At 27.3% G+C, this 23,509-nt stretch overlaps 2 protein-coding genes across 3 annotated transcripts in view; one reads left to right on the forward strand and one right to left on the reverse strand.

The window, feature by feature from the left end:
* Positions 1-5,806: 5,806 nt before the first annotated feature.
* LOC107446768 (uncharacterized) lies at positions 5,807-22,742 on the reverse strand. 2 transcript variants are annotated; one of them, XM_043050143.3, is made up of 7 exons: positions 22,521-22,742; positions 20,960-21,027; positions 19,594-19,760; positions 17,839-17,942; positions 15,977-16,138; positions 12,260-12,471; positions 5,807-6,190 (listed from the first exon to the last, which is right to left on the reverse strand). In XM_043050143.3, exons 1-7 carry the CDS (start codon positions 22,614-22,616, stop codon positions 6,043-6,045), a joined length of 957 nt encoding a protein of 318 aa, XP_042906077.2. In that variant the 5' UTR covers positions 22,617-22,742; the 3' UTR covers positions 5,807-6,042. The 2 variants fall into 2 exon arrangements, with proteins under 2 accessions (XP_042906077.2, XP_042906078.2); XM_043050144.3 differs by lacking the exon at positions 20,960-21,027 and having other exon boundaries at positions 22,521-22,723.
* Abca3 (ATP binding cassette subfamily A member 3) overlaps positions 22,740-23,509 on the forward strand; it is a 49,913-nt gene continuing 49,143 nt past the window's right edge. Inside the window, exon 1 of the mRNA XM_043050142.3 lies at positions 22,740-23,148. The gene's annotated coding sequence lies outside the window, so the exon portion shown is untranslated. The remainder of the gene's footprint in view (positions 23,149-23,509) is intronic.

A 23,509-nucleotide genomic window follows, 5' to 3' on the forward strand; every position in this document is an offset into this window, starting at 1 on the left:
AATGCCTTATGACATGTCTTAAATAGAAGTAAAAATATTGAACTAAAACAATGTTTTACTCTTTAAAATTATTATGAGTCGTTTAAAAAAATATAAAGCAATGCAATACTTGTTCTACGTTCATCAAAGTTTGAAAAATATGTTTTATATCCAAAAATAACAAAAAAAAGGAAAATATATTGACTCCAAAACATTTTCATTTTGTATAGAAACTTAAATGAATATAACAACTTCCATCTCATAATATTACTAAATATCAGAATTACAGTGGATTATTAAATTTTTTTTTTAATATTTTGAAATATAAACGAGCGTCTCTTGTCTGAAAGCAAATTTTTATACCAGGAGAAGCTTCTTTCAACGTCTACTGATGTTATTGATGCGTACTTGAAAAGGACGGTCACACTTACTGACAATTCTTCTTCAATTTGAAAAGATGTTGCTTCACCTGTTAATATCCTAGAAATTTTCTTCATTGTTTGGAAGCCAGTGTAATAATAAAAAATTATAAAAAATAATAAAAATTAGAAAAATTTAACAAAAAATTTAAAAAAATGCTTTAAAATGCAAAATACGCCCCAAAAGTTTAAAGAAAATGCCCTATAAATCTCAAAAAATGCTCTGAAGGACAAAAAATGTCCAAAAATGCAAATGTCATCAAAATCCGGGCCTTAATAATGAGTATTGCCATACAAAAGCGGGCCCGTCAACGCACGCAATGATAAAGTCTCTATAGCCGAGCGTTAATAAGATCTACGCCAGATGCTCAGAAAAATCGGTCAAATTGTTCCTGAGAAATCTAATTTTAAATATACGACTCTTTTTAAATTTGATTTCACAAGAACTATAAAATACGTTTTTCTGTCTGTTTTCGTAACTTAGAAAATCTCCTGCATAAATTAATTAATTTGTTTGCTGTCAACCACTCAAGATTGAGTCCCAGAACGTGAAGCTCGGATCATTAGATCAAAAGTTATTCAGGGTGGTCCGTTTTTTGTTTTTCGTATTGTACTTTATTCCTTGGAGAATATATAAAAAAGCACTGATCACTTAAATCACAAATATTTGATAATTTCCTAGTATTTATTAAATTAAATATTCACAGGTTGAAAAAACAAATTCGTTGAAAGTACTTTAGAATAAAAAACTACTTGAAAGCATGAATTGAAACTTCTTAATGACTCCTCATATTTAATCAAGTCAATTTTTTATTCAAAATAATTTTGAATATTGGTGAAAGTTAAGTTCTCCAGTTAAGTTCTTCAAAAAATAGTTAACTAGATTTCGAAAATAGTTAGTAGTCGCTACATTTTTAAAAAAAATAGTTATAGTTAACTACAAAGAAAACGTAGTTTTTCTGATCACTGCTTTTATCATTAAATTAGGTTTTATGTCAGACAGTTAAAGTTACAGAGTTGGAAATGAATCCAGTTTAGTCTAGGATTTTTTTTTTTTTTTTTTTGGCGTATTAAGCTGAAAAGTAGCAAAATGAGCGGAATTAGAGCTTTCTTTGAAATGAAAATTAAAATTAACTACTACAAATGTTGAAAATGGTTATAATGGAAACACTTCGATTTGAAAAGCGCAATAGGAAATACTAATGCAATATTTTATAAATGCATGTTCTTTTCACAATTTATTCAATATTACAATCACAATTTTTTCAATATTATTAGAAAGAAAGAAAAAAAATTGAAAATTGCTATTTATATTTTATAAGCATTTTACTTCAAAAAATTTCATACAAGCAAATGAAATATTAAATAATGGATTATTGATTACATCTAAATATAGTTAAAGGTTTCAAAAATCCTTACTGGTTAAAAAAAATTTCTGAACTCTGGGAACACCTTAAGCTCTTCCATGGTGCCCTAAGGTTCTGCGGAACACCATTGAACAGCTGTTCTTGTAGAGAATCCATATTCATCAGACTCAATTAATCATTGGACGAAATTAAAATGAGGTATCATGATTATATCATACGAATATATGCAAATAATTGAATAAATAATGGATTATTGATAGGAAAGAAATATAATAAAAGGTTTCAAAATTCCTTACTGGTTAAAAAAAAAATCTGAACTCTCGGAACACCTTTAGTTCATCCATGGAGCCATAAGGTGTCGCGGAACACCATTTGGGAGCCGCTATTCTTGCAGAGAGTCCATATTCATCAGACTTAATTAATCATAGGAAGAAATTAAAATGAGGTATCATGATTATTTAATATTAATAAACGCAAATGAAATATTAAATAAATAATTAATTATTGATTGGAATGAAATACAATAAAAGGTTTCAAAAATCCTTACTGATTAAAAAAAAATTTCTGAACTCTCGGAACACCCTTAGTTCATCCATGGAGCCATAAGGTTTCGCGGAACACCATTTGGGAGCCGCTATTCTTGCAGAGAGTCCATATTCATCAGACTTAATTAATCATAGGAAGAAATTAAAATGAGGTATCATGATTATTTAATATTAATATACGCAAATGAAATATTAAATAATTAATTATTGATTGGAATTAAATACAATAAAAGGTTTCAAAAATCCTTACTGATTAAAAAAAAATTTCTGAACTCTCGGAACACCCTTAGTTCATCCATGGAGCCACAAGGTTTCGCGGAACACCATTTGGGAGCCGCTGTTTTTGTAAAGAGTCCATGTTCATCAGACTCAATTAATCATTGAAAGAAATTTAAATGAAGTATGATTATTTCATAACAGCATTAGTTCTTTCTTGTGACGAAATTTTAATCTATGCATTGAAATATTTTATTGTAATTTGAAAAAACTTCATAACCTAAAGATAACTGGAACAGGGTGGCAACAATTGAGAAAAATTTAAAAAAAGGTAACAAATGTTACATGAAGCTGTTGAAAATTTAATAAGTTTAAATTTCATTCTAATTTTACGAATTCAACTGTGCAGTTTTGACATCTAGAAACATTTCATTTGATTTACAATTGGTCAGGGCTCGTATATAATGAAAAAAATTAAAAAGTGGTATTAATATTAAAAATTACATTTTAATTACAACCAGACTATTTTAATAACTCTAAATATAACTAGATTCGTGATTTTTATTTCAAAAGGGAAAGATAATTCCAAGATACTTTCTATTTATTTAGAACAAAATTAATATCACTTTTTATCTTTCACCAGGTGCCTAGAGACCCTGAATTCCGTAGACAGAAACAATTTGTTTATTTCGTTTTTCTCTATCACTTTTCAAAATGCTTCCCTAACTACTTTTGTTCTGCTTCTAAAATCCACTTAAAACACGATTGAAATATTAAGTTGTTAAGAAAGTAATTTCGTTTCTTTTTTTTTTCTTATGCGAAATAAAACTTTACTTTACCTAAACAAAAAATAAAATTTAATCAGTTAAATATACATTTCTTTTTGTTCTATGATCTTTTCCCACCTTTTTGGTAACTTCATGATCCTGCGTTCGTAGAATTTCTGGTCCTTATCAGCAAAAAACCTTAACCAAGTGTCATTGGTTTTACTAAAAATTTTTAAGTTTTGAGAACGTAAACATAAATGATAATTTGATGATGTTAGGTTGAGGCTATATATACGCACGTTTTACTAACGATGCGCAAAGCCTATCATTGTCATTGTGGAAACACGATTCCTTTGCCATCCTCTATTTAACCCCGATCTACCACCATTTGATTATTGTTTTTGATAAGTTTACAAAATTTTTAAATAGTAAGAATTTGAGTGATAACGATTACTTTGAATCGTATTTGGTTCAGATTTTTTCTGAGAACGGGGTCAGAAGAACTATGGGCAAAAGATTATAAAGTTACCAAAAAGAAAGGCAAAAGATCACTGAACCGAATAGAAGATATTTGACCAATTAAGTTCTATTTTTGTATAAAAAATTGAGTTTGATTTCACTCGAAAATACTTTCTTGAGAGCCCTATACATCAATTAATTAGAGCAAGCAATATTTTAAATTACCAAGTCAGAAACGAAAATATACTTTCATTGAGGAAACATGTTTTTTCCCCCATTAGATTTCGATTCCATCAAATTTTCCCGCGTCTTAGAGGCAAGGAATTGTATAGTTCCTAAAATGTTAAAAACTATATTAGACAAATTGCAATAAATTTAATTGACCAAAACTGTTCATTATTAACAGACGTTAAAAGACTTCCATAATGTATTTGTTGTTTATAATATTTTTGAATTTCTAATAAAAAATAGTAATAGACTTTTCACACAGGCTTGGCAGTATTGACAAGTAGCATAAGACAACAATAACTTATTTAAATACTCAATCAAGCAATAAACTGAATAAAAAATCTATTTTCATAGAGATTTTTTTCCGACACTTTTCCCATTTCAGGAGAATTTTTTTTGCAGGAAAAAAAATCCATAAGATAAGCTCAGGAGATTGTAGTGAACTTTGCAACAAGTCTACCTTCGACCTAGGTATGTCGCCAAATAGTGCTGCAGATCAGGATGCAAACAACTTCTTCTGGAAAAACTTGCTTACCATAACCTCAAAGGATGTAAAGTTTGAAAATAACCTTTCAGAACACCATGCATATATTAAGACAATTATTATAATTCTACATATTTTGAGCTCTGCACACTGCTTTTTTTTTAAAAAAAATTAATAATTCTACAAGGGGACTAAGTCACCTGTTCGCTAACGCTCACCAACCCCAATGATCACTTCACAATAATTGTTTATTGGCACAAAACAGTTGAAATTATTCAACTAAATATATATAAATATACTAAAAAGAATACTCGTGCCCCCACATTTCAATACGTCCCTTATGATACTATTAAGATCTATTAGTGGACCTAAATCTTTTTTTGAAATCTAAGTGTATATATATATATATATATATATATATATATATATATATATATATATATATATATATATATATATATATATATATATATATATATATATAAAACATTTATAATTAAAAGTATATTATTGCAACAAATTTGGTGAGTTCACATTTGTAATTTAATATTTTTGCTTACCAAACAGACGGATATATTTTAAACTTAATGTTTGCATTTATCACTTTGTGCATGAAGCTAAAAATTAAGTTATAAATCATTAAACGAATCTCTTTAACTATAATTCATTTAGTATATTAATGTAATTTGCACTAAAAAATAATAATTGTAAAATGGGTAATAAGATCGGACACCGATTATAAATAACATTATCTTAAAATGTAATAATAATAATAACAACCGTCTTAAACTCTTAATTTAGAAAACAAACATAATTGAAAATGCTATAATAACAGCTTAGCACAGCCTTTAATAAGGGGTACAAAAATATTTATAAGAAAACAATACCTTTATGACTTATATCAATTTTATGCTGATAACAACTAAACCAATATGAAAATTAATGTGGGAAAACTGAATCCTAATATGTGATTTTCCGGCCAATAAAAATACACCGTCAACAATGGAAAACTGCGACACCATCATTAGATTTTCATATATAGTTTGATATTAATTATTTAACCTTCCTCAGAAAGCAAAACCCTGTCTGATAGAATATTCACTAATATTTCAACTACGCTTGATAAGAGATGTAATTTATAACTCTTTTTTTGTCTCTACTGTAAAATTTCTGAAAATAGAGAAGTTTAGCTATTTTTGCAAAAGTACAATACATTACTTTTAAACAATGCATACCACATGAAAAAATATATTAAAAACTTTTATTAATAAAATATATATTTCACTGAAACAATGTTTAAATATGTATAAAATATGCATTTCTATACATTTTTATAAATGATTAACAAATTAAACTTAAAATGTTTTTTTACTACCTTACACAACTTCTGATATGTATAGTATTAATATAAAGCATTTTTAAAATTATCACATAAAATAGACATCACATCTATTCTAAAAATCACAAATTATCAATCTATATCACAGATATATTCGAAATAAAAAACTCTCAATCATCTTTTCAATCCTAACAATCAACTTTTTTAGAGGGATTGTTATTTTTTTATGTTTGGTGCAATTAATCCTTTTTCTTTGCTTGAACAAATTCATAAACATCTGCAATATCTTCGGGGCTGGTTCTGCAGCATCCACCAATTATTTTAGCATTTGCTGCAACCCATTCATTTAAATAGACACGATTTGGATTCACTTTCTCTCCTTTCCACCTAAGAAAGAAAACAGTTACAGTTCAGTTAAAAAATCTTTTTCAAAATAAAAAGATGCAGATATGCAATTATTGTATTGTTTAACACAAAATAAGACTTTGCAGAAATTTTTTTTTTTATTCAACTATTTTAAATTCAAAAATTAAATTTTTTATACACACTTAAAATGCATAAATTTTGACATTATAAATAGAAGACTTTTGGATAAAACATTCTATACACACAAGGCATGGTTATTAATTTCCAGGATTGATCTAATAATTCATATTAATAACATGAGTCCTGTGGCAGAATCGCAGCAACATTGTTGCAGAACTCTTGCAGAAAAAATTTTCTACTAAAAAGCAAAAAATTTTAATTTTCCTTTCTACTGAAATTTACAGGTAATATTCGAATCTGTATTTCTGGCAGTTGTTGATATTGATTTTCGCATGTTTTTTTAAATATCTCGATATATTTCAAACAATATGGAAAATTCGAATTGTGCATTTTAAGGCAATATTTCGATTCAATTTTTGGCAGTTATTGATATTGATTTCTCCATAGTTTTTAAATCAGATATTTTTTATGCAATATTATTTATTACAACAGCCTAATCTCGAAACCAAACAAGCATTTGAAGAATCAGATTCGCATGATTTTGCTGTCATCGTTTTTAGGCAATTACTACTACGGATTTCATGATTTTTAGTTTTTTTTAATTGTGATTTAAAAAATGTGAAGAAGGAAATAATTTGTGCACCCCCCCCAACAAAATGAAAGAATATCACCCATAATATTAGAATAAAAAATTATTATTCAATTGAAAAAAATATTTTATAGTTTTTCTTTTTTTTTTGTAAACATAGAGTTTTTGTTATTTTAAATTGGTAACATTCATGTTTGTTATTATTAAAATTATCTTGCAGAATGATAAGAGAGTTTTGCTGCAGATAGCTCGAAAAAATTCTGCCACAGGAATCATGAGAATTATATATCCAGAATATCCTTATCTTAATTGAATGTATTACTATAACTGGCTGTTAAAGTTACAGAAACAATTTTTTTATATTTCTTTCATTAGGATACTTTTCTGATACTCTTACTGCCTTCCTCTTTAAGCCTCATTTTTTCAGTAACTTTTTTAGTCTAAAAATCAAAAAGTAAGTAAGAGATTTGTCCAAAGAATATAGTTAATGATTTACATTCACAACATTCAAAACTAAAAAACTTTTGTGAATGCGGTTTAAGGATGTCTAAGTCAATACGAAAGCTCCAAAGTCACAACTGAAGAAATTCTGACTAATCATTTTAAAAGTTGTTTACGAAAGTTTTACATCCAAGTACATCCAGGGAGTGGACAAAATAATGGAAGTACTTAATACTGATAATTCTTTCATATTTTTTCAAAAAATACCAAAATAATTATTTTATAGCTTAAGTGTTTTGATCATGTGATTTCTCATACTTATTAATGAAGTTAAAAGCTTTTAGAGATTTGTAGGACCAATAATAAATTAAAAACGACAAAAAGTGTTTTTGTACACTCTATGTCAAAAAATGTATCAATAAATTTGTGACTTGTAGAAATTATTTTAGTTATTAATTTGCAATAAGTGCAAAAACTTTGCAAGCCTAGCCTAAATACTTATGGCAATATAGACACTTTTATAAAAAATAAAAAATTTTGTCTTAAGTTTTTTTGCTTTATAACTTTAAAAATATTCTATAAAATTAAACAAAATTTTTAGAAAAATTTAAAATTAGTTAGAAAATTATTATTTTAAAATTTGAGAAAAATTCATTTAAAATTACACAAAATATGAGTAACTAAAATAGTTCTTTTATAATGCTCATGCACGCCAAAAACTTGAATTTTTTTTCCCCTTCATTTTGTAAAAAATTGTACAAGGCAACTAATAAAAAAAAATCAGATTTGAATACCTTAAAAATTTAAAAAGTTTTAAACAATTGTCTAAGTAGTTTTTGTACTTTTTAAAAGAAACTCAAAATGATAAGAGACATTCTACAAACATAATTTTGTATCATAAGACAAAATTAAATAACAAATGATAATGCCCTATAATAAACGTTCATACACGAAACATGGAAATATGATTTATGGAGAGAAAACAGACGAAAGAAAAGTTACTTTTATGAGGATGATCCCCAGTGTCATTTTTAATAAATCTTATTTAATTGTACAAAATTAATTTGGAAAACCCTTATATTTTGATCTTCTTTTAAAAAGTACAAAAACTACTTAGAAAATTGCTTTAAACTTTTTAAGATATTATAATTGGACTTTTTTTTTTAGTTGTCAAATACGCTTTTCTACAAAATTAAGAAAAAAAATCCAAATTTTCCCCTCACATGCACAAAAAGAACTACTTTAATTACTCATATCTTGTATACTTTATACGAATTTTTCTCATATTTTAAAACTAATTTTTTTTAACTAATTTTAAATTGCTTCAAAAATTTTGTTTAATTTTGTTGAATATTTTGTAGCAAAAAAAAGTTGTCGCAAAAAAAAAGGCAAGGCAAAAAAATTAGCTTTTATAAAAAAAGTCCACATCTCTTTAAATATTCAAGCTAGGCTCACAAAATTTCATGTAATTATTGCATATATTAACTAAATAATTGCTACGAGTTACTAATTTATTGCTACATTTTTGGATATAGGGTGTTCATAAACACTATTTTATGCTTGAGATTTATTTTTGGTCTCTATACCTCTAAAAGCTTTAAACTTCATTGATAAGTTTGAGAAATTGCATGATCTAAACAGTTGTGAAATTATAAAATGGTTCTTTAAGCATTTATTGAAAAATATGAAAAAATGTATTAGTATAGAAAGGTTTTCATTATTTGTCCACCTTTTGTACATTAACTTGTATTTATGTATAAAATATCAGTAAAATATGCAGAAATTTATGCATAAAACATCAATTCTTAACTTTTTTTAAAAGAAGTTTGATATAACAATGATAGATATTTACATAAATAACAACTAATTTTAAACAAAATATTAAGAACAAGACACATACACACATTTTTGTTAGCAAATGATTCTAAAAATACAGTGTTTAATTTTAAACTTTTGCTTTTAAATGAAATATTAAAAGTAAAGATATATAGCGGAAAATGAATCGTTAAAATAAATGTGGTTTTCAAGTGAACATAACTTAAACTATTGTACTAAAATATTTGAATATATCTTACTTTATTTTTAAAGTTACTTCTCTTTACTTAGTTCTTACTTTATTATTTTTAGTTCTTACTTTATTAAAAACACATTCTAAAATATAAAAGCAAAAATGATTTTTTCTTTCTTTTTTCAAGCAAAGCTTTTAAACTTTTGCGTCTGAAAACACAATATTATAGCCAAGGCATATTATGGGTTATAAATGAGTATATGAAATTGAGATTCTCAATAACCATGACTTACTAATTGTTGCTTTAAAATATGCAACTTGCCATTAAAAAAATATTTTGATGCATCTTATTTTAGAAAAGAATCTTTTTAAAATCAGAAAGGGGGAAAAAGAATTTTTTACTAAATGGTATGATTAAACTTTTTTTTTTTTTTTGAATAAAATATATCATAAAAAAGACATATTTTGTGCTATAATTGGTTAAAAGAAATTTAATTTCTCAATCAAGATTGCTTAGAATATGCTTTTTTAAAATAATGAGTCGTTTAAAAAATATCTCGACACTTCTTATTTAAAAAAATACTTAAAAATGAGAAAATAAATTTAAACCAAGCACTTTAATTTATAATTTTTGACTTTTCTATAAAATATATTTCAGCAAGACACATTTTGGGTAAAAAATTGTTAAAACTAATATTAGTTTGCATAAATTCAAACTATTGTTACAAAATAACTTAGTTAAAAAATATTTTAATGCATCTCGTTTTATTAAAAAAAATATTTCAAAAGGAAGAAAATTGCAATTGATAGATTGAATCTATAAATAACACCATCTTAATTTGAAATTTTTTGTATGATAATAAAACCATACAGAAAAATAATAAAACCGTACATTTTTCAGTTATAAATGTTTGTAGAAATGGTTGATAAAATTTGAAAGTACCCTCTGATAGAAAATGTGAGAAGTTTGTTGTACAGGACACGGATTGCAAAAAATAATTTAAGAAAGTTATTTGATAGTGAAATTATAACTAGCCATTTAGTTAACATTAAATAGATGTTGTTGCTTATTCTCATCTGGTCTGACAAAGTCGGACCATATCTATGAACCCGTTGACCTGAATCAAATTGAAGACCAAAAGAGGAAAAGAGTAGATGTCCTCCCAGAGAAGGCCAAGACAGTCAAGGATATGATTGGCAGAAGCCTGGTGTAGATAGGATTTAGGGCAGAGGGGGTAGGTTTTAGTTCCTTCAGGAAATAGTAAACCTTTTCGATAACCGGTAGCAAGGCGGGAGAGGGTGTTGCAGACTCTCCTTTCAAATGGAAGAGTCAAAGAAACACTACGCTTATTTTGTACCAATGGTGGGTGGGGGGAATCAGCCAGTCCCTGAGAAGCTGGGATTTCTTTAGGGAGTAAAGTTCAAGATAGGTGAGATCAGAAGAGGTAGGGTGTGAATGGTTGCAACCCTCTTTAGTCAGGCTGTCTGCCAAGTCGTTGCCATAGAGACTTATACATTAATTTATAATTATACAAAAGCATAAATAATATCACAAAATATAATGCTATGATAGTATAAATGATTATTAATATACCAGATCAAGAACATTAGATAACTATTTATATGGGACTTCATTTAGCCACTTGTAGTTATTGCAAGTAGATTGACCATTTTTTCAAGGAAATTATTCTAAGTTTAGGTAATAACAAAAAAAATTAAAAAATGCAGTACTCTAACACTTCTCTGATTTTTTTTCTTCAAAAATTAGACTCTCTATAACTGTATTAAAACATAAAAGTTAACCACTTCCCTGATTGTCCCGAGTTAACTTGGGTATGTATGTATTGCAAATATTTATTATCCCAAGATAACTTGGGCGTAATAGAATTTGTCTGCATGTTTTGTTTTATCACGTTTTTTATTGTCCGGAACCAAAAAAATAAAAAATTGTAATCTGCTATGATTGGAAGTTTGCGGAGTTTTGTTTGCGGATTGTGGGACTGTACACGTGTTTTGGGAGATTATATATACGATGGTTGCTTAATTCAGGGGTGATTGTGAGCCCAAGTTGAAATTCCGGAAAATTTCTTGAGTTAAAAAAATAAACAATTTAAATTGAAAAATTAGAAAAAAATTTAAACAAGTTTTCTTTCCTTTTCCTCAATATTTCTTAGTTTACTTAAAATATATTTAAAATTTTACACATACCTATAATGACCTGGAGATGCAATTAATTAACAAATATGCAATTAAATAACAAAATTTACAAATATGTCTTTCTTTCTTGAGTTTATGATTATAACAACTATTTACTAATAAAAAATGAATATTAATCATGAATATAAGCTTATAAAGTATCTCTCTGGCTCTGCCTTACAAACAAATAAAATAAACTGTGTTTTTAAGTTCCACCTTTGAAAATTTGATTTCCGGAAACTTCTGTGACCCATGATTTTTTTGAAACGTCTTAACCTTCAATCTCCGGAAACTTCCCGATCACTGTTAGCGAAAATTTCGGAAATCCGGATTTTTTCCGGAGCACAATCAGCCCTGTGAAATTACAAAGAAAAAACACTAAAAAATGGTGTATAACTTCAATGGCATATAGAAAGTATCACTTTGCATTGTCCCTTGTTTTAAAAACTATCTCACAAAGGCTAATATTTAACTTTTATCATTTGCCCTAGATAACCAGGAGAGTAAACGTGATGGTAAATTAAACGTTTTTTTTACACACAAAAAAATTCAAATTTCAACATAAAACTTGTGCATTATGTTTTGTTTTTGTTCCTTGTATTTATTACTGAAATAAAATAAAATATGCTGATTTGTTGCATTGATCTTCTTCAAAACAATTGGTAAGGGAAGGGGTTAATAGCTAAAAAAGGATAAGAATGAAATGTTTACCTTTATAATTACTTTTAATACATACCCAGTGTGAGTATCCCATAGCTCACCGCTATTTGGATAAACAATTAAAGGATAGTGAGGTAAAGCAGAATGAATATTTTTCAAGAGGTTCACAGCAAACTCGGGAGAACAGCAGTTGACACCAATGGCAATCAGTTGAGAAGGATTGGATGCCTCAGCACAAACTTTAGATGCTTCTCCCACATCTTCCCCATGAGCGGTCTTGTCCATAGACTATAGAAGACAAAGAATGTCATTAACGCATGGAAGTTTCAATGTTTTTTGTAAAAATAATTTTTCTTTCTTTGCTAAAATAATAATAATAATAATTCTTAAAATTTTAATTTCTAAGCTAGCAACATTAAAATACTTGCAAACGCTGATGCTTTAAATCAGTTAAATTTTGTGGGGAAAAAACTTATAAAGTTTTCCAGAAAATAATTATATATTATTAGGGATATGATTAATGGGGGACTAGAACAAATAATAAATATTAAGCCCTAGAATGTAATGCTATATTTAAAAACATGTTTTTAAATATAACATTAACAAAAATAATAATGACGGTAAAAACAATAATTGTGTGCATACATATATTCATGTATTCCACAATGTATAGTACTGATGAAACTATTTCTCCAAATAATAACACACTAAAATCGGGGGATAAAACTTTTTTTTAAAAATTATTCTGTGCACAATTTTTTTTAAGTAGTTTCTTAGGGTGTAAAATGAAATTTCCTAATCTTATATTGTAAAATAAAAACTGCAAAAAAATAATGAATTTTTTTTTACAAAAAATACATAAAAATATACTTTAGCAAAATTATTTCATATACTTAGTTTTTTTATACACTTAGTTAGGTCAATATATTTATTGATTTTCCCCCCCCCCCCCCTTTAAAATACAAGGATGCAAAAAAATATAGAGGGCCAAAAATAAAATAAAAAATATTGTTAATAAAACTTAGCCATAGAAGTTTTTGATAAGTATTAGGGCTAATTTAGTGTTTAAATTCTAGTAAGAAAAACAAATGTCTCCAGTAAAAAAAAAAATTTTTTTTTGTATTTTTTAGACATATACTTTTGATATCTTGAACTTCATTTTATTATTTACTTACAAGTTGCATTTACTTTTACTAAATGCAAAGATTGATAAAATAGACCATATAGGTTTTATTTTTTAAAATTTTGGAATCAAACCAAGTGTTGTTTTCATAAGACCTGTTTTGAACTGTGACTAAGTTTCCATCATAATTTTCTTCAATCTGTTCATATATTACTTATATTTTTAAATATACTTAGGTAACAATAAGTAATACAAAATAAATTTGAAAAATGCAATAGCAAAATTTTTTGTAAACTAAATAAAAATGAAGATTCACATACATCAAGAACTTTATCATTATGTCGTATTATTGGCATTTCTAAAGATGTGGAAAGGATAGTTCTAAACTTTCAGCACTTAAAATACAAATAAATTTAAATTTAATTCATAGTAAAAATTTTTAGGGTAAGTTCATAATTTTGTCTAGTGACAGGTAATAACATTAATAATAGCAAAAGTTTTTTACACATAGATGAATTAAAAAATATTCGTTTCCAACCAAAAGGGCCAGTTTTGGGTATTCGTGATATTAACTGAGAAAATGTAACACCAAATAAAAATAAACAATTTAAACTGTATCTAGATGTTTACAAATAAAAATAAGAATAAAAAGTTAAAACGGATACTTGATAATATCCTTCACAAATGGCAACAATAAATGTTATGTACATTACTAAGTTAAAGATATTAAAAAAAAACAAGCAATTTAGTGTTTTGATGCAAGCCTAAAACACTAACATACAGAACTCTGCTAATACATTAACAAAAAGTAGGTTAAAGTAAGTATTTAATTTTATTTATCCATCCTTAAAATAAAATTTCAAATATCCAAGTGTTTTCTTATGTTTTTATGAAATATTTCTACAACAAAAGGACATTTTCTTAAAAATGAGATATAGGATTATTCAAAAAATGTAACACACACAATGCCTTTAGTTTTTCTAATAAATTTATTAAAGATAATCTGATGACCTAAATTATCATTTTGATTATATAGGAAAATATATTACATAAGTACTTAATATTTAACACATATAACATAATATCAATAAAATTCAGATTTAGATGCTATTAACTTGATTGTTTGCTCCTTTAGAGAAGTGCTCATAATGTAATTAAGTTAGTAATGTAATTAGTATATGTAATGAATGTATTTAATTAGTAATTGTAAGTTACTTACCATATTTAGATCAATTTCTTTTTATAACCGTCGTTGAACAATCGACTCAATTTTTAGGTTTACGACTACTAATGCTCAATTCCGTAGCCTTGTAATTTTGAATCCAATCCAGAAGACAAGGGAACTCCTGGATCAAGCATTGGGAGAAATTTGCCTTCGTGGAGAACTTTTTGACGGAACTAACCAGCATTTGCATTACATGGAGAGGAAGACCATGAGAACTTCCCACGGTTAGCCTGACGGAAGGGAATCTAACCCATGATCCGTCTACCACTGAGGATATTTCACGTCAGCACTGTGGTTGGTGTAAGCCAGATGCGGATTCATATCGACCAGCCATCGCTGGATTCTAATCTGGTTCACCTCATCAAAAGACGAACGCTCTATCCCCTGAGCCATCGCGGCTCAAAGGTATGCCAACAGCACAAGGTGAATGAAACTCACAAATTGGAAATCTAAGACTAAGAACAGGAAGGTTTAAAGCAACATTGCAAAACCAGCCAAAACCAACTGTGGGCAGTAGATTCATAAAAGAAAATAAGAATATAAAAGATAAAAAAAGAAGTTATTAAAGTGAAAAATTACATAGAAAATGATACATTTAGATCATGATAAAATGTTATATTATTACAATATCAAGGGGAATATCAATCTAAAATATCAAGGGGAAAAAACCATATCAGGATAACATCCTTTTAAACTGAATTTACAGAGTTTGGTAGCTGATCTGGGAGACCATGAATTGACTGACTTAGATTAGATTCCATGCTAATTGAAGTCAAAATTTAACTCATGATTCAAAATCTATTAATCACTTTTAATTCTGAGCCCTGCAAAAAATAGTTTAAAAAAAAGTGTAAAACATACTTCGAACAAAATTGTACAGGGGAAAAACAGAACTAAAAATATTGGGATTGCTTTAACAAAAAGATTGAATAAGTTGGCACTGTCTTTTCTCACTTTTTTTTTCTCATTTGTTTACAATTTACACATGGTATCCACTTAAAAAAATCATAGTATGCATGGTCATTGCATCATATGGCATTAACATATCACACACAGCACAAATGACTATAGCAAAACTTCAGGAGTCTCAATTTCTTCTCCATACTCAGTAGACTAACCTCTCTCTGACTACCACTTCATTCAAAATTTGGGCAACTTTTTAAAAGAAAAACAATTAAATTCCAAAAATGCTGTAAAACTGGTCATACTAGCAATTGACTCATATTTGCCACGATTTTATCCTACTTGACTGAATAACCTGCTGCTTAGAAGGCAAAAGTGTTAATGTAATATGGTTGTATACTTTGATAGATAAAACAGTTCATTATATCTGCAAGTTATCAACACTTTGTCTATTTTATCACAAAAGTCATACTTGAGTATAAAAAAAACCTTGAAACTTAACAAATGATCATTAAATAGTGCAAGTACAAAATCAATGCTACCTGGCATGAAAAGCTCAACCACGCTTTTGTTTGAGGAAACTCCTTTAAGAGAGACACAAGAGCTTCAGCTTCCATCTGAGCAGGGATTGTTTCAAAAGCCAAAACATCAACTCCTGCATTCACCAAACACTGAATACGGTGCCTGTGCCATGTTTTAAGTTCCTGTAAAAAAACAAAATTACAAAATAATAAAATGTAGTTAAATATTTTGGAATTAATTAACTATTAGACTATTAAATTTTATGGTGCTCAGAGTGACGCCAAATGAGATTTTGAAAAAATAATAATAAATTAAGAAGTAAAATTTTTCCCCAGAGTGCACAACCTCCTCCTAAAGGGACCCAATGCAACAATTTTATTTCTTTACCTTTTTTTTTAAATTCATTTCCATAAACAGATGAATCTTGTAAATAACAAATATTAAAGAAAAATTAATTTTTTTATTTAAAATGTATTTCACCATTATTAACTCCAAATTAAAACTATTATACTATATATTATAACCATTCTGAAATTTTAAGTTCAAATGGTTATATGTATTGATTTAAAAAAAAATAATAAGGATACTAAATATGCAGGGTTGATAAAATCATGAGTTAATTTAAAAAATAACGAATATTTAATATTTTACTTTTTTTTACAGTTACCAATAATAAATTTGATAAAATTATCTTTTTAACTATATATTAAAAATTTAATGATGGTGTTGCAGTTTTCCAAATGTTGGTACGCTATTGACCAAAAACCACATGGTAGTATCCAGTTTTCCCACATTAATTTCTATATTTTTTTGGTTATTATCAGCATAAAATTAATATAAAACATAAAAGTATTGTTTTTCTGTAAGGTATTTTTGCACCAAAAATTTAAAAATTATCTGCAATCGTACTTATTTTTTTATTTTATACTGCCATTATTAAATTTTTTATTTTGACATAACAAACTAAATTTAGAGTTTAAAATTAAAAGAGTTGTTTGTTCATTATAATGTAGTACCTTATTATATTACATTTTAAAAGAAACTTATTTGAATCCTGCATAAATTTATTAACTGTTTTACAATTTTTATTTCTTGGTGAAAATTACATTAACATACAATGATAGATTACTGCTAAAGATATTTGTTAAATGATATAGAGCTTAATAATCCACTTCAAGTACAATGTAATTCAGCAGGCACAAATTGTATTAAATATATCAGCCTGTTTGGCAAACAAAAGTATTAAATTATGACAGAGAACTACCCAAACTTGCTATAACAATAGACTTTTAATTTTAAATGTTATTTTTAAAAAAAATTATTACTAAGCAAAATTATTAATGTTCACTTACAAATCTTAATAGAATCATAAGGGAAATAGAAATCATATGAGATAAGGATAATAAAATCATATGAGAGATATTATAGAATCATATGAGACTGAATCATATAGGATTATTTACCAATCAAATTTGACTCAATATATATATTTAATTTAAAGAAATATGGAAAGGGGAGGCACAACTGTAAGAAAACAGAACTCTTTTTCATACATATATTTTAAGTGAATAATTTCAATTTTCATAGAAAAAAAAAATTTTATTCTAAGAAACAAAAACTATTGTGAAGTAATTATTAGTGAGTGGTAGCAAACAGAAGGCTTAAAGACATCTTTGGCCATTGAAAATAATCTGTTGGCTAAAAAATTATCATTACATAAAGAAGATTTGGGAGAAAAATATATATAATTTCATATGAAAAACAAAATGTTATTTTTATTTAAATCTTACAGTTTTTTTTAAATTAAAGTATTTAAACTATTGTAAATTGGGTATCAAAATTTTCAGACTAGTAAGAAGATTCCACCTTAAAAATCATGTACCTGAAATGTTACAGTTGAAACAAAACTCCCTGTGTATTCAGAGCCATCGGCCATTGCTGCACCATATGAACCCACAGATCCAGCAATCACTATATCCTTACCACCTACAAACATAAATTTAATACCATCAACAATGTAAACAAAAATGCTACACGCATCTGTTAGTTAATGAATTTAGATCACATAAATAAATTTCCTCTTTATTCTAATAAAAAATACGAAAATTACATCATTAAGCAGGATGGGAAATTTTTATACTTCATAATACAAAAGATTCATCATCATCAAAAAAAAGAAATAAAAATATGTTTTAGACATAATCTTTTGCATGATATTATCTTTCATAGCTAGTTTCACTTTGGTAAATACAGTGAAACCTTTCAGGAGCGACCTTACTCCATTCCACAGAAAAATAGCAGTTGATGGAGGTTGGATGTTCTTAGGAGTTACCTCCACTGACTTCAAAATTATTATCCAAAGTAAATGATTTTTAGTCAATGTCATTTTCTTAGTGTGGAAGTGCCACTGCTGCTGGCATCTTGAAAAGATGGGTCTCTGAATAAAGTTTAGCATCTATAAAAACAATCCTAACTGATATAATTATGATTAAAAACAAATTTACCAACTATGAATGATAAAGCTATTTTTAATAAATAAACAATAATGCTTTTTGTTTAAATTTGAATTTAATTTTATATCAGAAAAATTAGTTAGCTTTAAAAGATAAGAAGAGTAAATCATTGTTGGCATCTTTTTTATTACACTCTGACAACAACATGGGGTTGTATCATCAAAAAAAGCTCTCTAAATAAGAGCCAGCCTTACACAAATATTTTGAATACATTTTAGCTTATATATTTGCTTTGTTAAATTTTTTCCTTTAATATTTTTTCGTGTCTGCTTATTTGACCTTTTCCGCATTTGGTGCAGATACTTGCACGGTCGCTGAAAGAGGTTGGTTTTCTTCAACACAAAGTCAATGGAAAAAATTCTGTGCCTCCCTAAAGTGGACATAAATAGAGGTGGTTGCTACAAGAAGTGGTCTTTTTTAAAGGTTTCACTGTTAAACCTTTTGCTTCTTTTCTTTTACATTTTTTTGAAATAGCAAAAAGGTAAATCTAATAAAAAGATAATATCAATATAAATAAAGATAAATATAAAACAAAGAAAATGAAGATATAAATAAGATAATATCAATATAAAGACAATATAAATCTAATAAAAAGAAAACAAGTAATATGCTTATAAAAATATGGTTTTGAATATGAAACACATATTGGTTGAAACTAGTTAACTAGCATATCTTAAGTTTGTTATTAAAACTATAAATCTAATAAAAAAAATCTTATAAGTTTCAAGTTATCACTATTATAATTTATAGTAATCATTAATATTAGCTTAGTCTAGCTGCTTAATTTTTGCTGCATTTTTGTTAATCTAGCAGTAAATTAAATATATTTCTTTTATTTGAAGTTCATTCTTTTTTTCAATTGAATTTATTTTAAGTTTTTTCTAAATTAAAATTGTTGGATGGCCATAAGATATTGAAAGGTTTTCAATTAAATAAAAAAATCATCTGCCCTTGGCAAAATTAATAATTTAATTTCAGAACAATAAAACACTATTAAACAAAGTCTATTTAAAGTAAATCAAGTTTGAATCAGGAAATAATACAATACAGGATCAATTCACAACAGAAACTTCATAAAAATATAAGACTAATGATTAATCAGTAAAACTAGTTTTCTTTTTTACTTTTGGAAATTTTCCCAAATTCTTCTTTAGCTTTTTTTGCAAGAGAAACACTTGATTTTATGATGTTTTCACTTTCTTCAACAGTTAAGCCAAGATATTTTTGAAATCCTTGCACACTAGCCTGGTAACTAGCTGTTGTGAGAATATCAGCTCCACCTTCTAAGTAGCTATAGAAGAGGGGGAAAAAACAGTAAAGATAGTTATTAAAGTACAGTATTGTGCTAAACTACATGTTTTTGATTGTCTATAGAAAAGTTCTTTTTTTTTTTTTTACAGATCTGCCAATATATATTTAAACATTTTCAAGACAAAACGTTAGGGATGGTTACATAAAACTGTTTAAAAAATAACAAAGGGTGCTATAAGCACAAGTACAAAGTAGAATAAAATTTTTAAAAAACTGTACGGCATTGACACTTTAATATTCTTGAAAAAAAAAACTTCTGCTTCATATTTATAATTGCAATCATGATTGAAAAATCAGTTCTTAAAAACTTATGATGTATGCTTTGAAATTTATTTTAATGAGAATTGTGAAGTGATTTGAAATTTACAAAATGCAATCACAATTTATAAAGTGATTTACAAATCACTCAAATGTGGATTGGATGTGCAATTTCTAAATTACTTTAATGTAAATCGGAATGTATTATATGTAACTAATAATGTGAATTGTAATATGCAATTGATAATGTTTTTTAGCACTGTTTTGGAAATCTTGCCAAACTAAATATACAAAATAATCCATTTGAATTTCCAATAGTTTAAAAAGATTAATGATGCATGCTAGGGCTTTAATGGATTTATTTGATTTCGGCTCTCAGCTTACACCTGTTTTTATAGTTTTCTTCACCATGTAACACAATATGCGGATTAATTGCATCAAAAAGTCCCCCATGAAGGTTAGTTTATACCAATGCTTGATCCAGTTTTTTTGTCTATGGGGTGGGGCTCAAAATTACAAGACGAAGAAGTTAAACATTTATAACTGCAAAACAAACAATGAGCTGGATGTTCAATAGTGGTTAGAAAAAATATAAAATAAAATGGCAGATGCAAAGGATTTTAATATGGATTATAATCCAGACAGATATTAATATGTATTTGAATTTTTAAAAAAAACTGTTAGAGAAAACATTGTACTTTTTCTACAATTAGAATAAAAAAGGATTTTCGCTATGGATTTTCAAGCATTAAAGTGGAAATTCTTTATTATTGCTCTGAGTTGACAAGTGTTTTGTTTTTGCTTCCAGTTACAGTTAACTACTTGTAATTTTAAAATGAAAATTTAGTTGGATATAATAGCACATTTTTTCCCATTTTATGTTGATGCTGTTTAAATGAAATACATAATACTTATTATAACCTTTTATGAACATCTACAATAGCTTCAGGATTTTCAACTAACAGTCTTGCACTCCATAATGGATCATTCTAAAATTCATAATAATTCATTCAAAAATAAAAATTTCAATTTTATACCATATAATTAAAATAAGCTAAGAAGAAATTAAGAATATATTTTTGCATCAGCACTTACACCAAAATAATCAAAGATTTAACAACTTCTGGATAGCAGTATGTGAGAAACTGAACAAAAATATCACAGAAGACGAAGTCAAAAGGTACATTTTATAGCTTTCCTTGAGCAAACCTCAACATAAAGAAGAATCCCTTTTAAAATTCTTTTGATACTATGTTGATTATAATTAGAACAAACAGATCAATATCGGAATATCCCTTACTTAACGTGACATTGATTATATCTTTTACAAACTACTCAGAATCAAATATTAAAAATTGAATACATTTGACAAAAACAATTAAAGTTTTTGTACTTTAAGTACAATGCAGCATAAACAGGTAGGGCATATTTGGATTTCATTATCCATTGCACCAACTACAATCGCAAAGTCAGCAAATAGATTTTAAACTTGTAAATTTAAAAAAAAAAAAAAACATGTACAGATTTGCAAAAAGGTAGCTGAGAATTATACACTTCGATTTGGTCCCCTTTTCTTATGTTTTGTTTTTTCTCACCAACTACAATCACCAAGGCACCAAATTGACTTTAAACTGGAAAAAGCTTTTTTCTTTTCTTTTTTTTAAAAAACAAACAAACATATATGCTTGTCTGGGGTGGCTATACCCTTCGAGATGGCCCCTTTCTTTGATGTTTCTTTTCAGTTTCTTGCGAACCACTGCCTGGAAGTTGCCAAGACTTGGAAATTATTTTGCCATTGATCACAATCCGGAAATCTCCCCACTTCCAGTGAGAGGCTCACAAGAAACTAAATAAAATTTTAAAAAAACACTTAATGGGCCCCCCCAACTCAGGAATATTTCCGTATTGTGATCTGTTGCGCCAACTACAATTGCCAAGGTGCCAAATAGATTTTAAACTTGCAAATTTTTTTTAAAAATACATGTAGATATTTGCCCAGGGTGGCTACGAGTTATACATTTCGAGTTGGATCCTTTCTATGATGTTTCTTTAGTTTCTCGCGGGCCGCTGCTCGGAAGTTGCCAAGACTTTGGCAATTATTCCGCCATAGAGATCCCATAGAACTCAGGCGCTTTGGCGATTGTAGTTAGCATGACAAATCACGATACCAAAATATCCCCCCCGCTCAAAACTTCGAACCCCGCTCAAACTTGTCAAAACTTCGCCATTATTTTTCCGATACCTGAAATCATCCCAGATCTCTTAAAATGAAATGACAAACTAAAATAAATTAAAAAGAGATGTAATGGTGACAGACTGCGAGAAGAAAAAAAATTTATATTAAAAAATAAAAATTAAAAAAATCTTTAGAATCGTACTATTTATTTTATTAATAATAGTAATCTAATTTGATACTTTTTTTTTCAATTTCGTCATCTGTAACAAAAACGAGAATAAAAGAACACTTTATCATGTGATTTACTTGCAAAGAAAAACCCTTTCTTTCCAATTCAGTAGCCAAACCACCATCTAAAATAAAAATATCTGTTTGCAATTTTTCGTGCAACATTACTCTCATATGAGAAATTAGGAATCGAAAACAAATGTAAATAACACGTTTTAATTCAGAAAAGATGAAAACAAAACAAAATGACAAATTTCTTTTCTTCTGTTACGTTTTCAGCTGTTTGTTTCTGTTCATGTGAGAAACATTTCACTTTGCATATCGCAGGAAATAGAAATTAAAAAGCTGTAAGCGAGACTTATCTCACGCAGAAAGCTCTCATACTCGTAATTCATTTGTCATTCCCCCGTTCCGTCATTCTTTTCTGCTAAAAATTTTATTTATTACAGAAGAGGAAAAAAAAATTATGTCACAGAAAAGAATATTTTATTCAATACTTATTCTGACAACTTCATTTTTGATCAGGGATATTTTAATATAATCTATTGCTTATCTTTGTTCATTTTTATCAGTTTGTATTGATAAAAATATTAGGAACAAACACGGTTCACCAGTAAATATCGAACATCATCACTTCCATTTTGTAATCGGTTATTTCATTGTTATTTAACCTTTAAAGTGTTACGTCTTATTGCATGGAGCTTCTGTAAGTTCTAATATTTTATTTATGTTAAATTTTTAGAGACATGTTCTAAATATAAAGAAAAATAAAAAAGAATAAATATTTCATCAATTTTTTTGAAATTTTATAATGATAAAACGTTATTGACAGATATAAAGATGCTTTTTTAATTGTATTTGACATGTTTGCTCTTATAAGTGGAGCTTTGGTAAAATGAAAATTTTGAGCAATATAAACATATAACTTAAAGAACTAGTACCAGTTTACTTCAATCATTACAGTTAAATATAAGAATGAGTTCTTAGTACATTAAAGTTGTTATAATATATAGTTGTTTATAATAGAAATAATTTTAAGTATGATCATAGAGTGACTGAAATTAAGT

This window comes from Parasteatoda tepidariorum, chromosome 9 (assembly GCF_982258835.1).
Source record: "Parasteatoda tepidariorum strain Cologne lab strain chromosome 9, Ptep-v5.0, whole genome shotgun sequence".
Taxonomy (NCBI): Eukaryota; Metazoa; Arthropoda; class Arachnida; order Araneae; family Theridiidae; genus Parasteatoda; species Parasteatoda tepidariorum.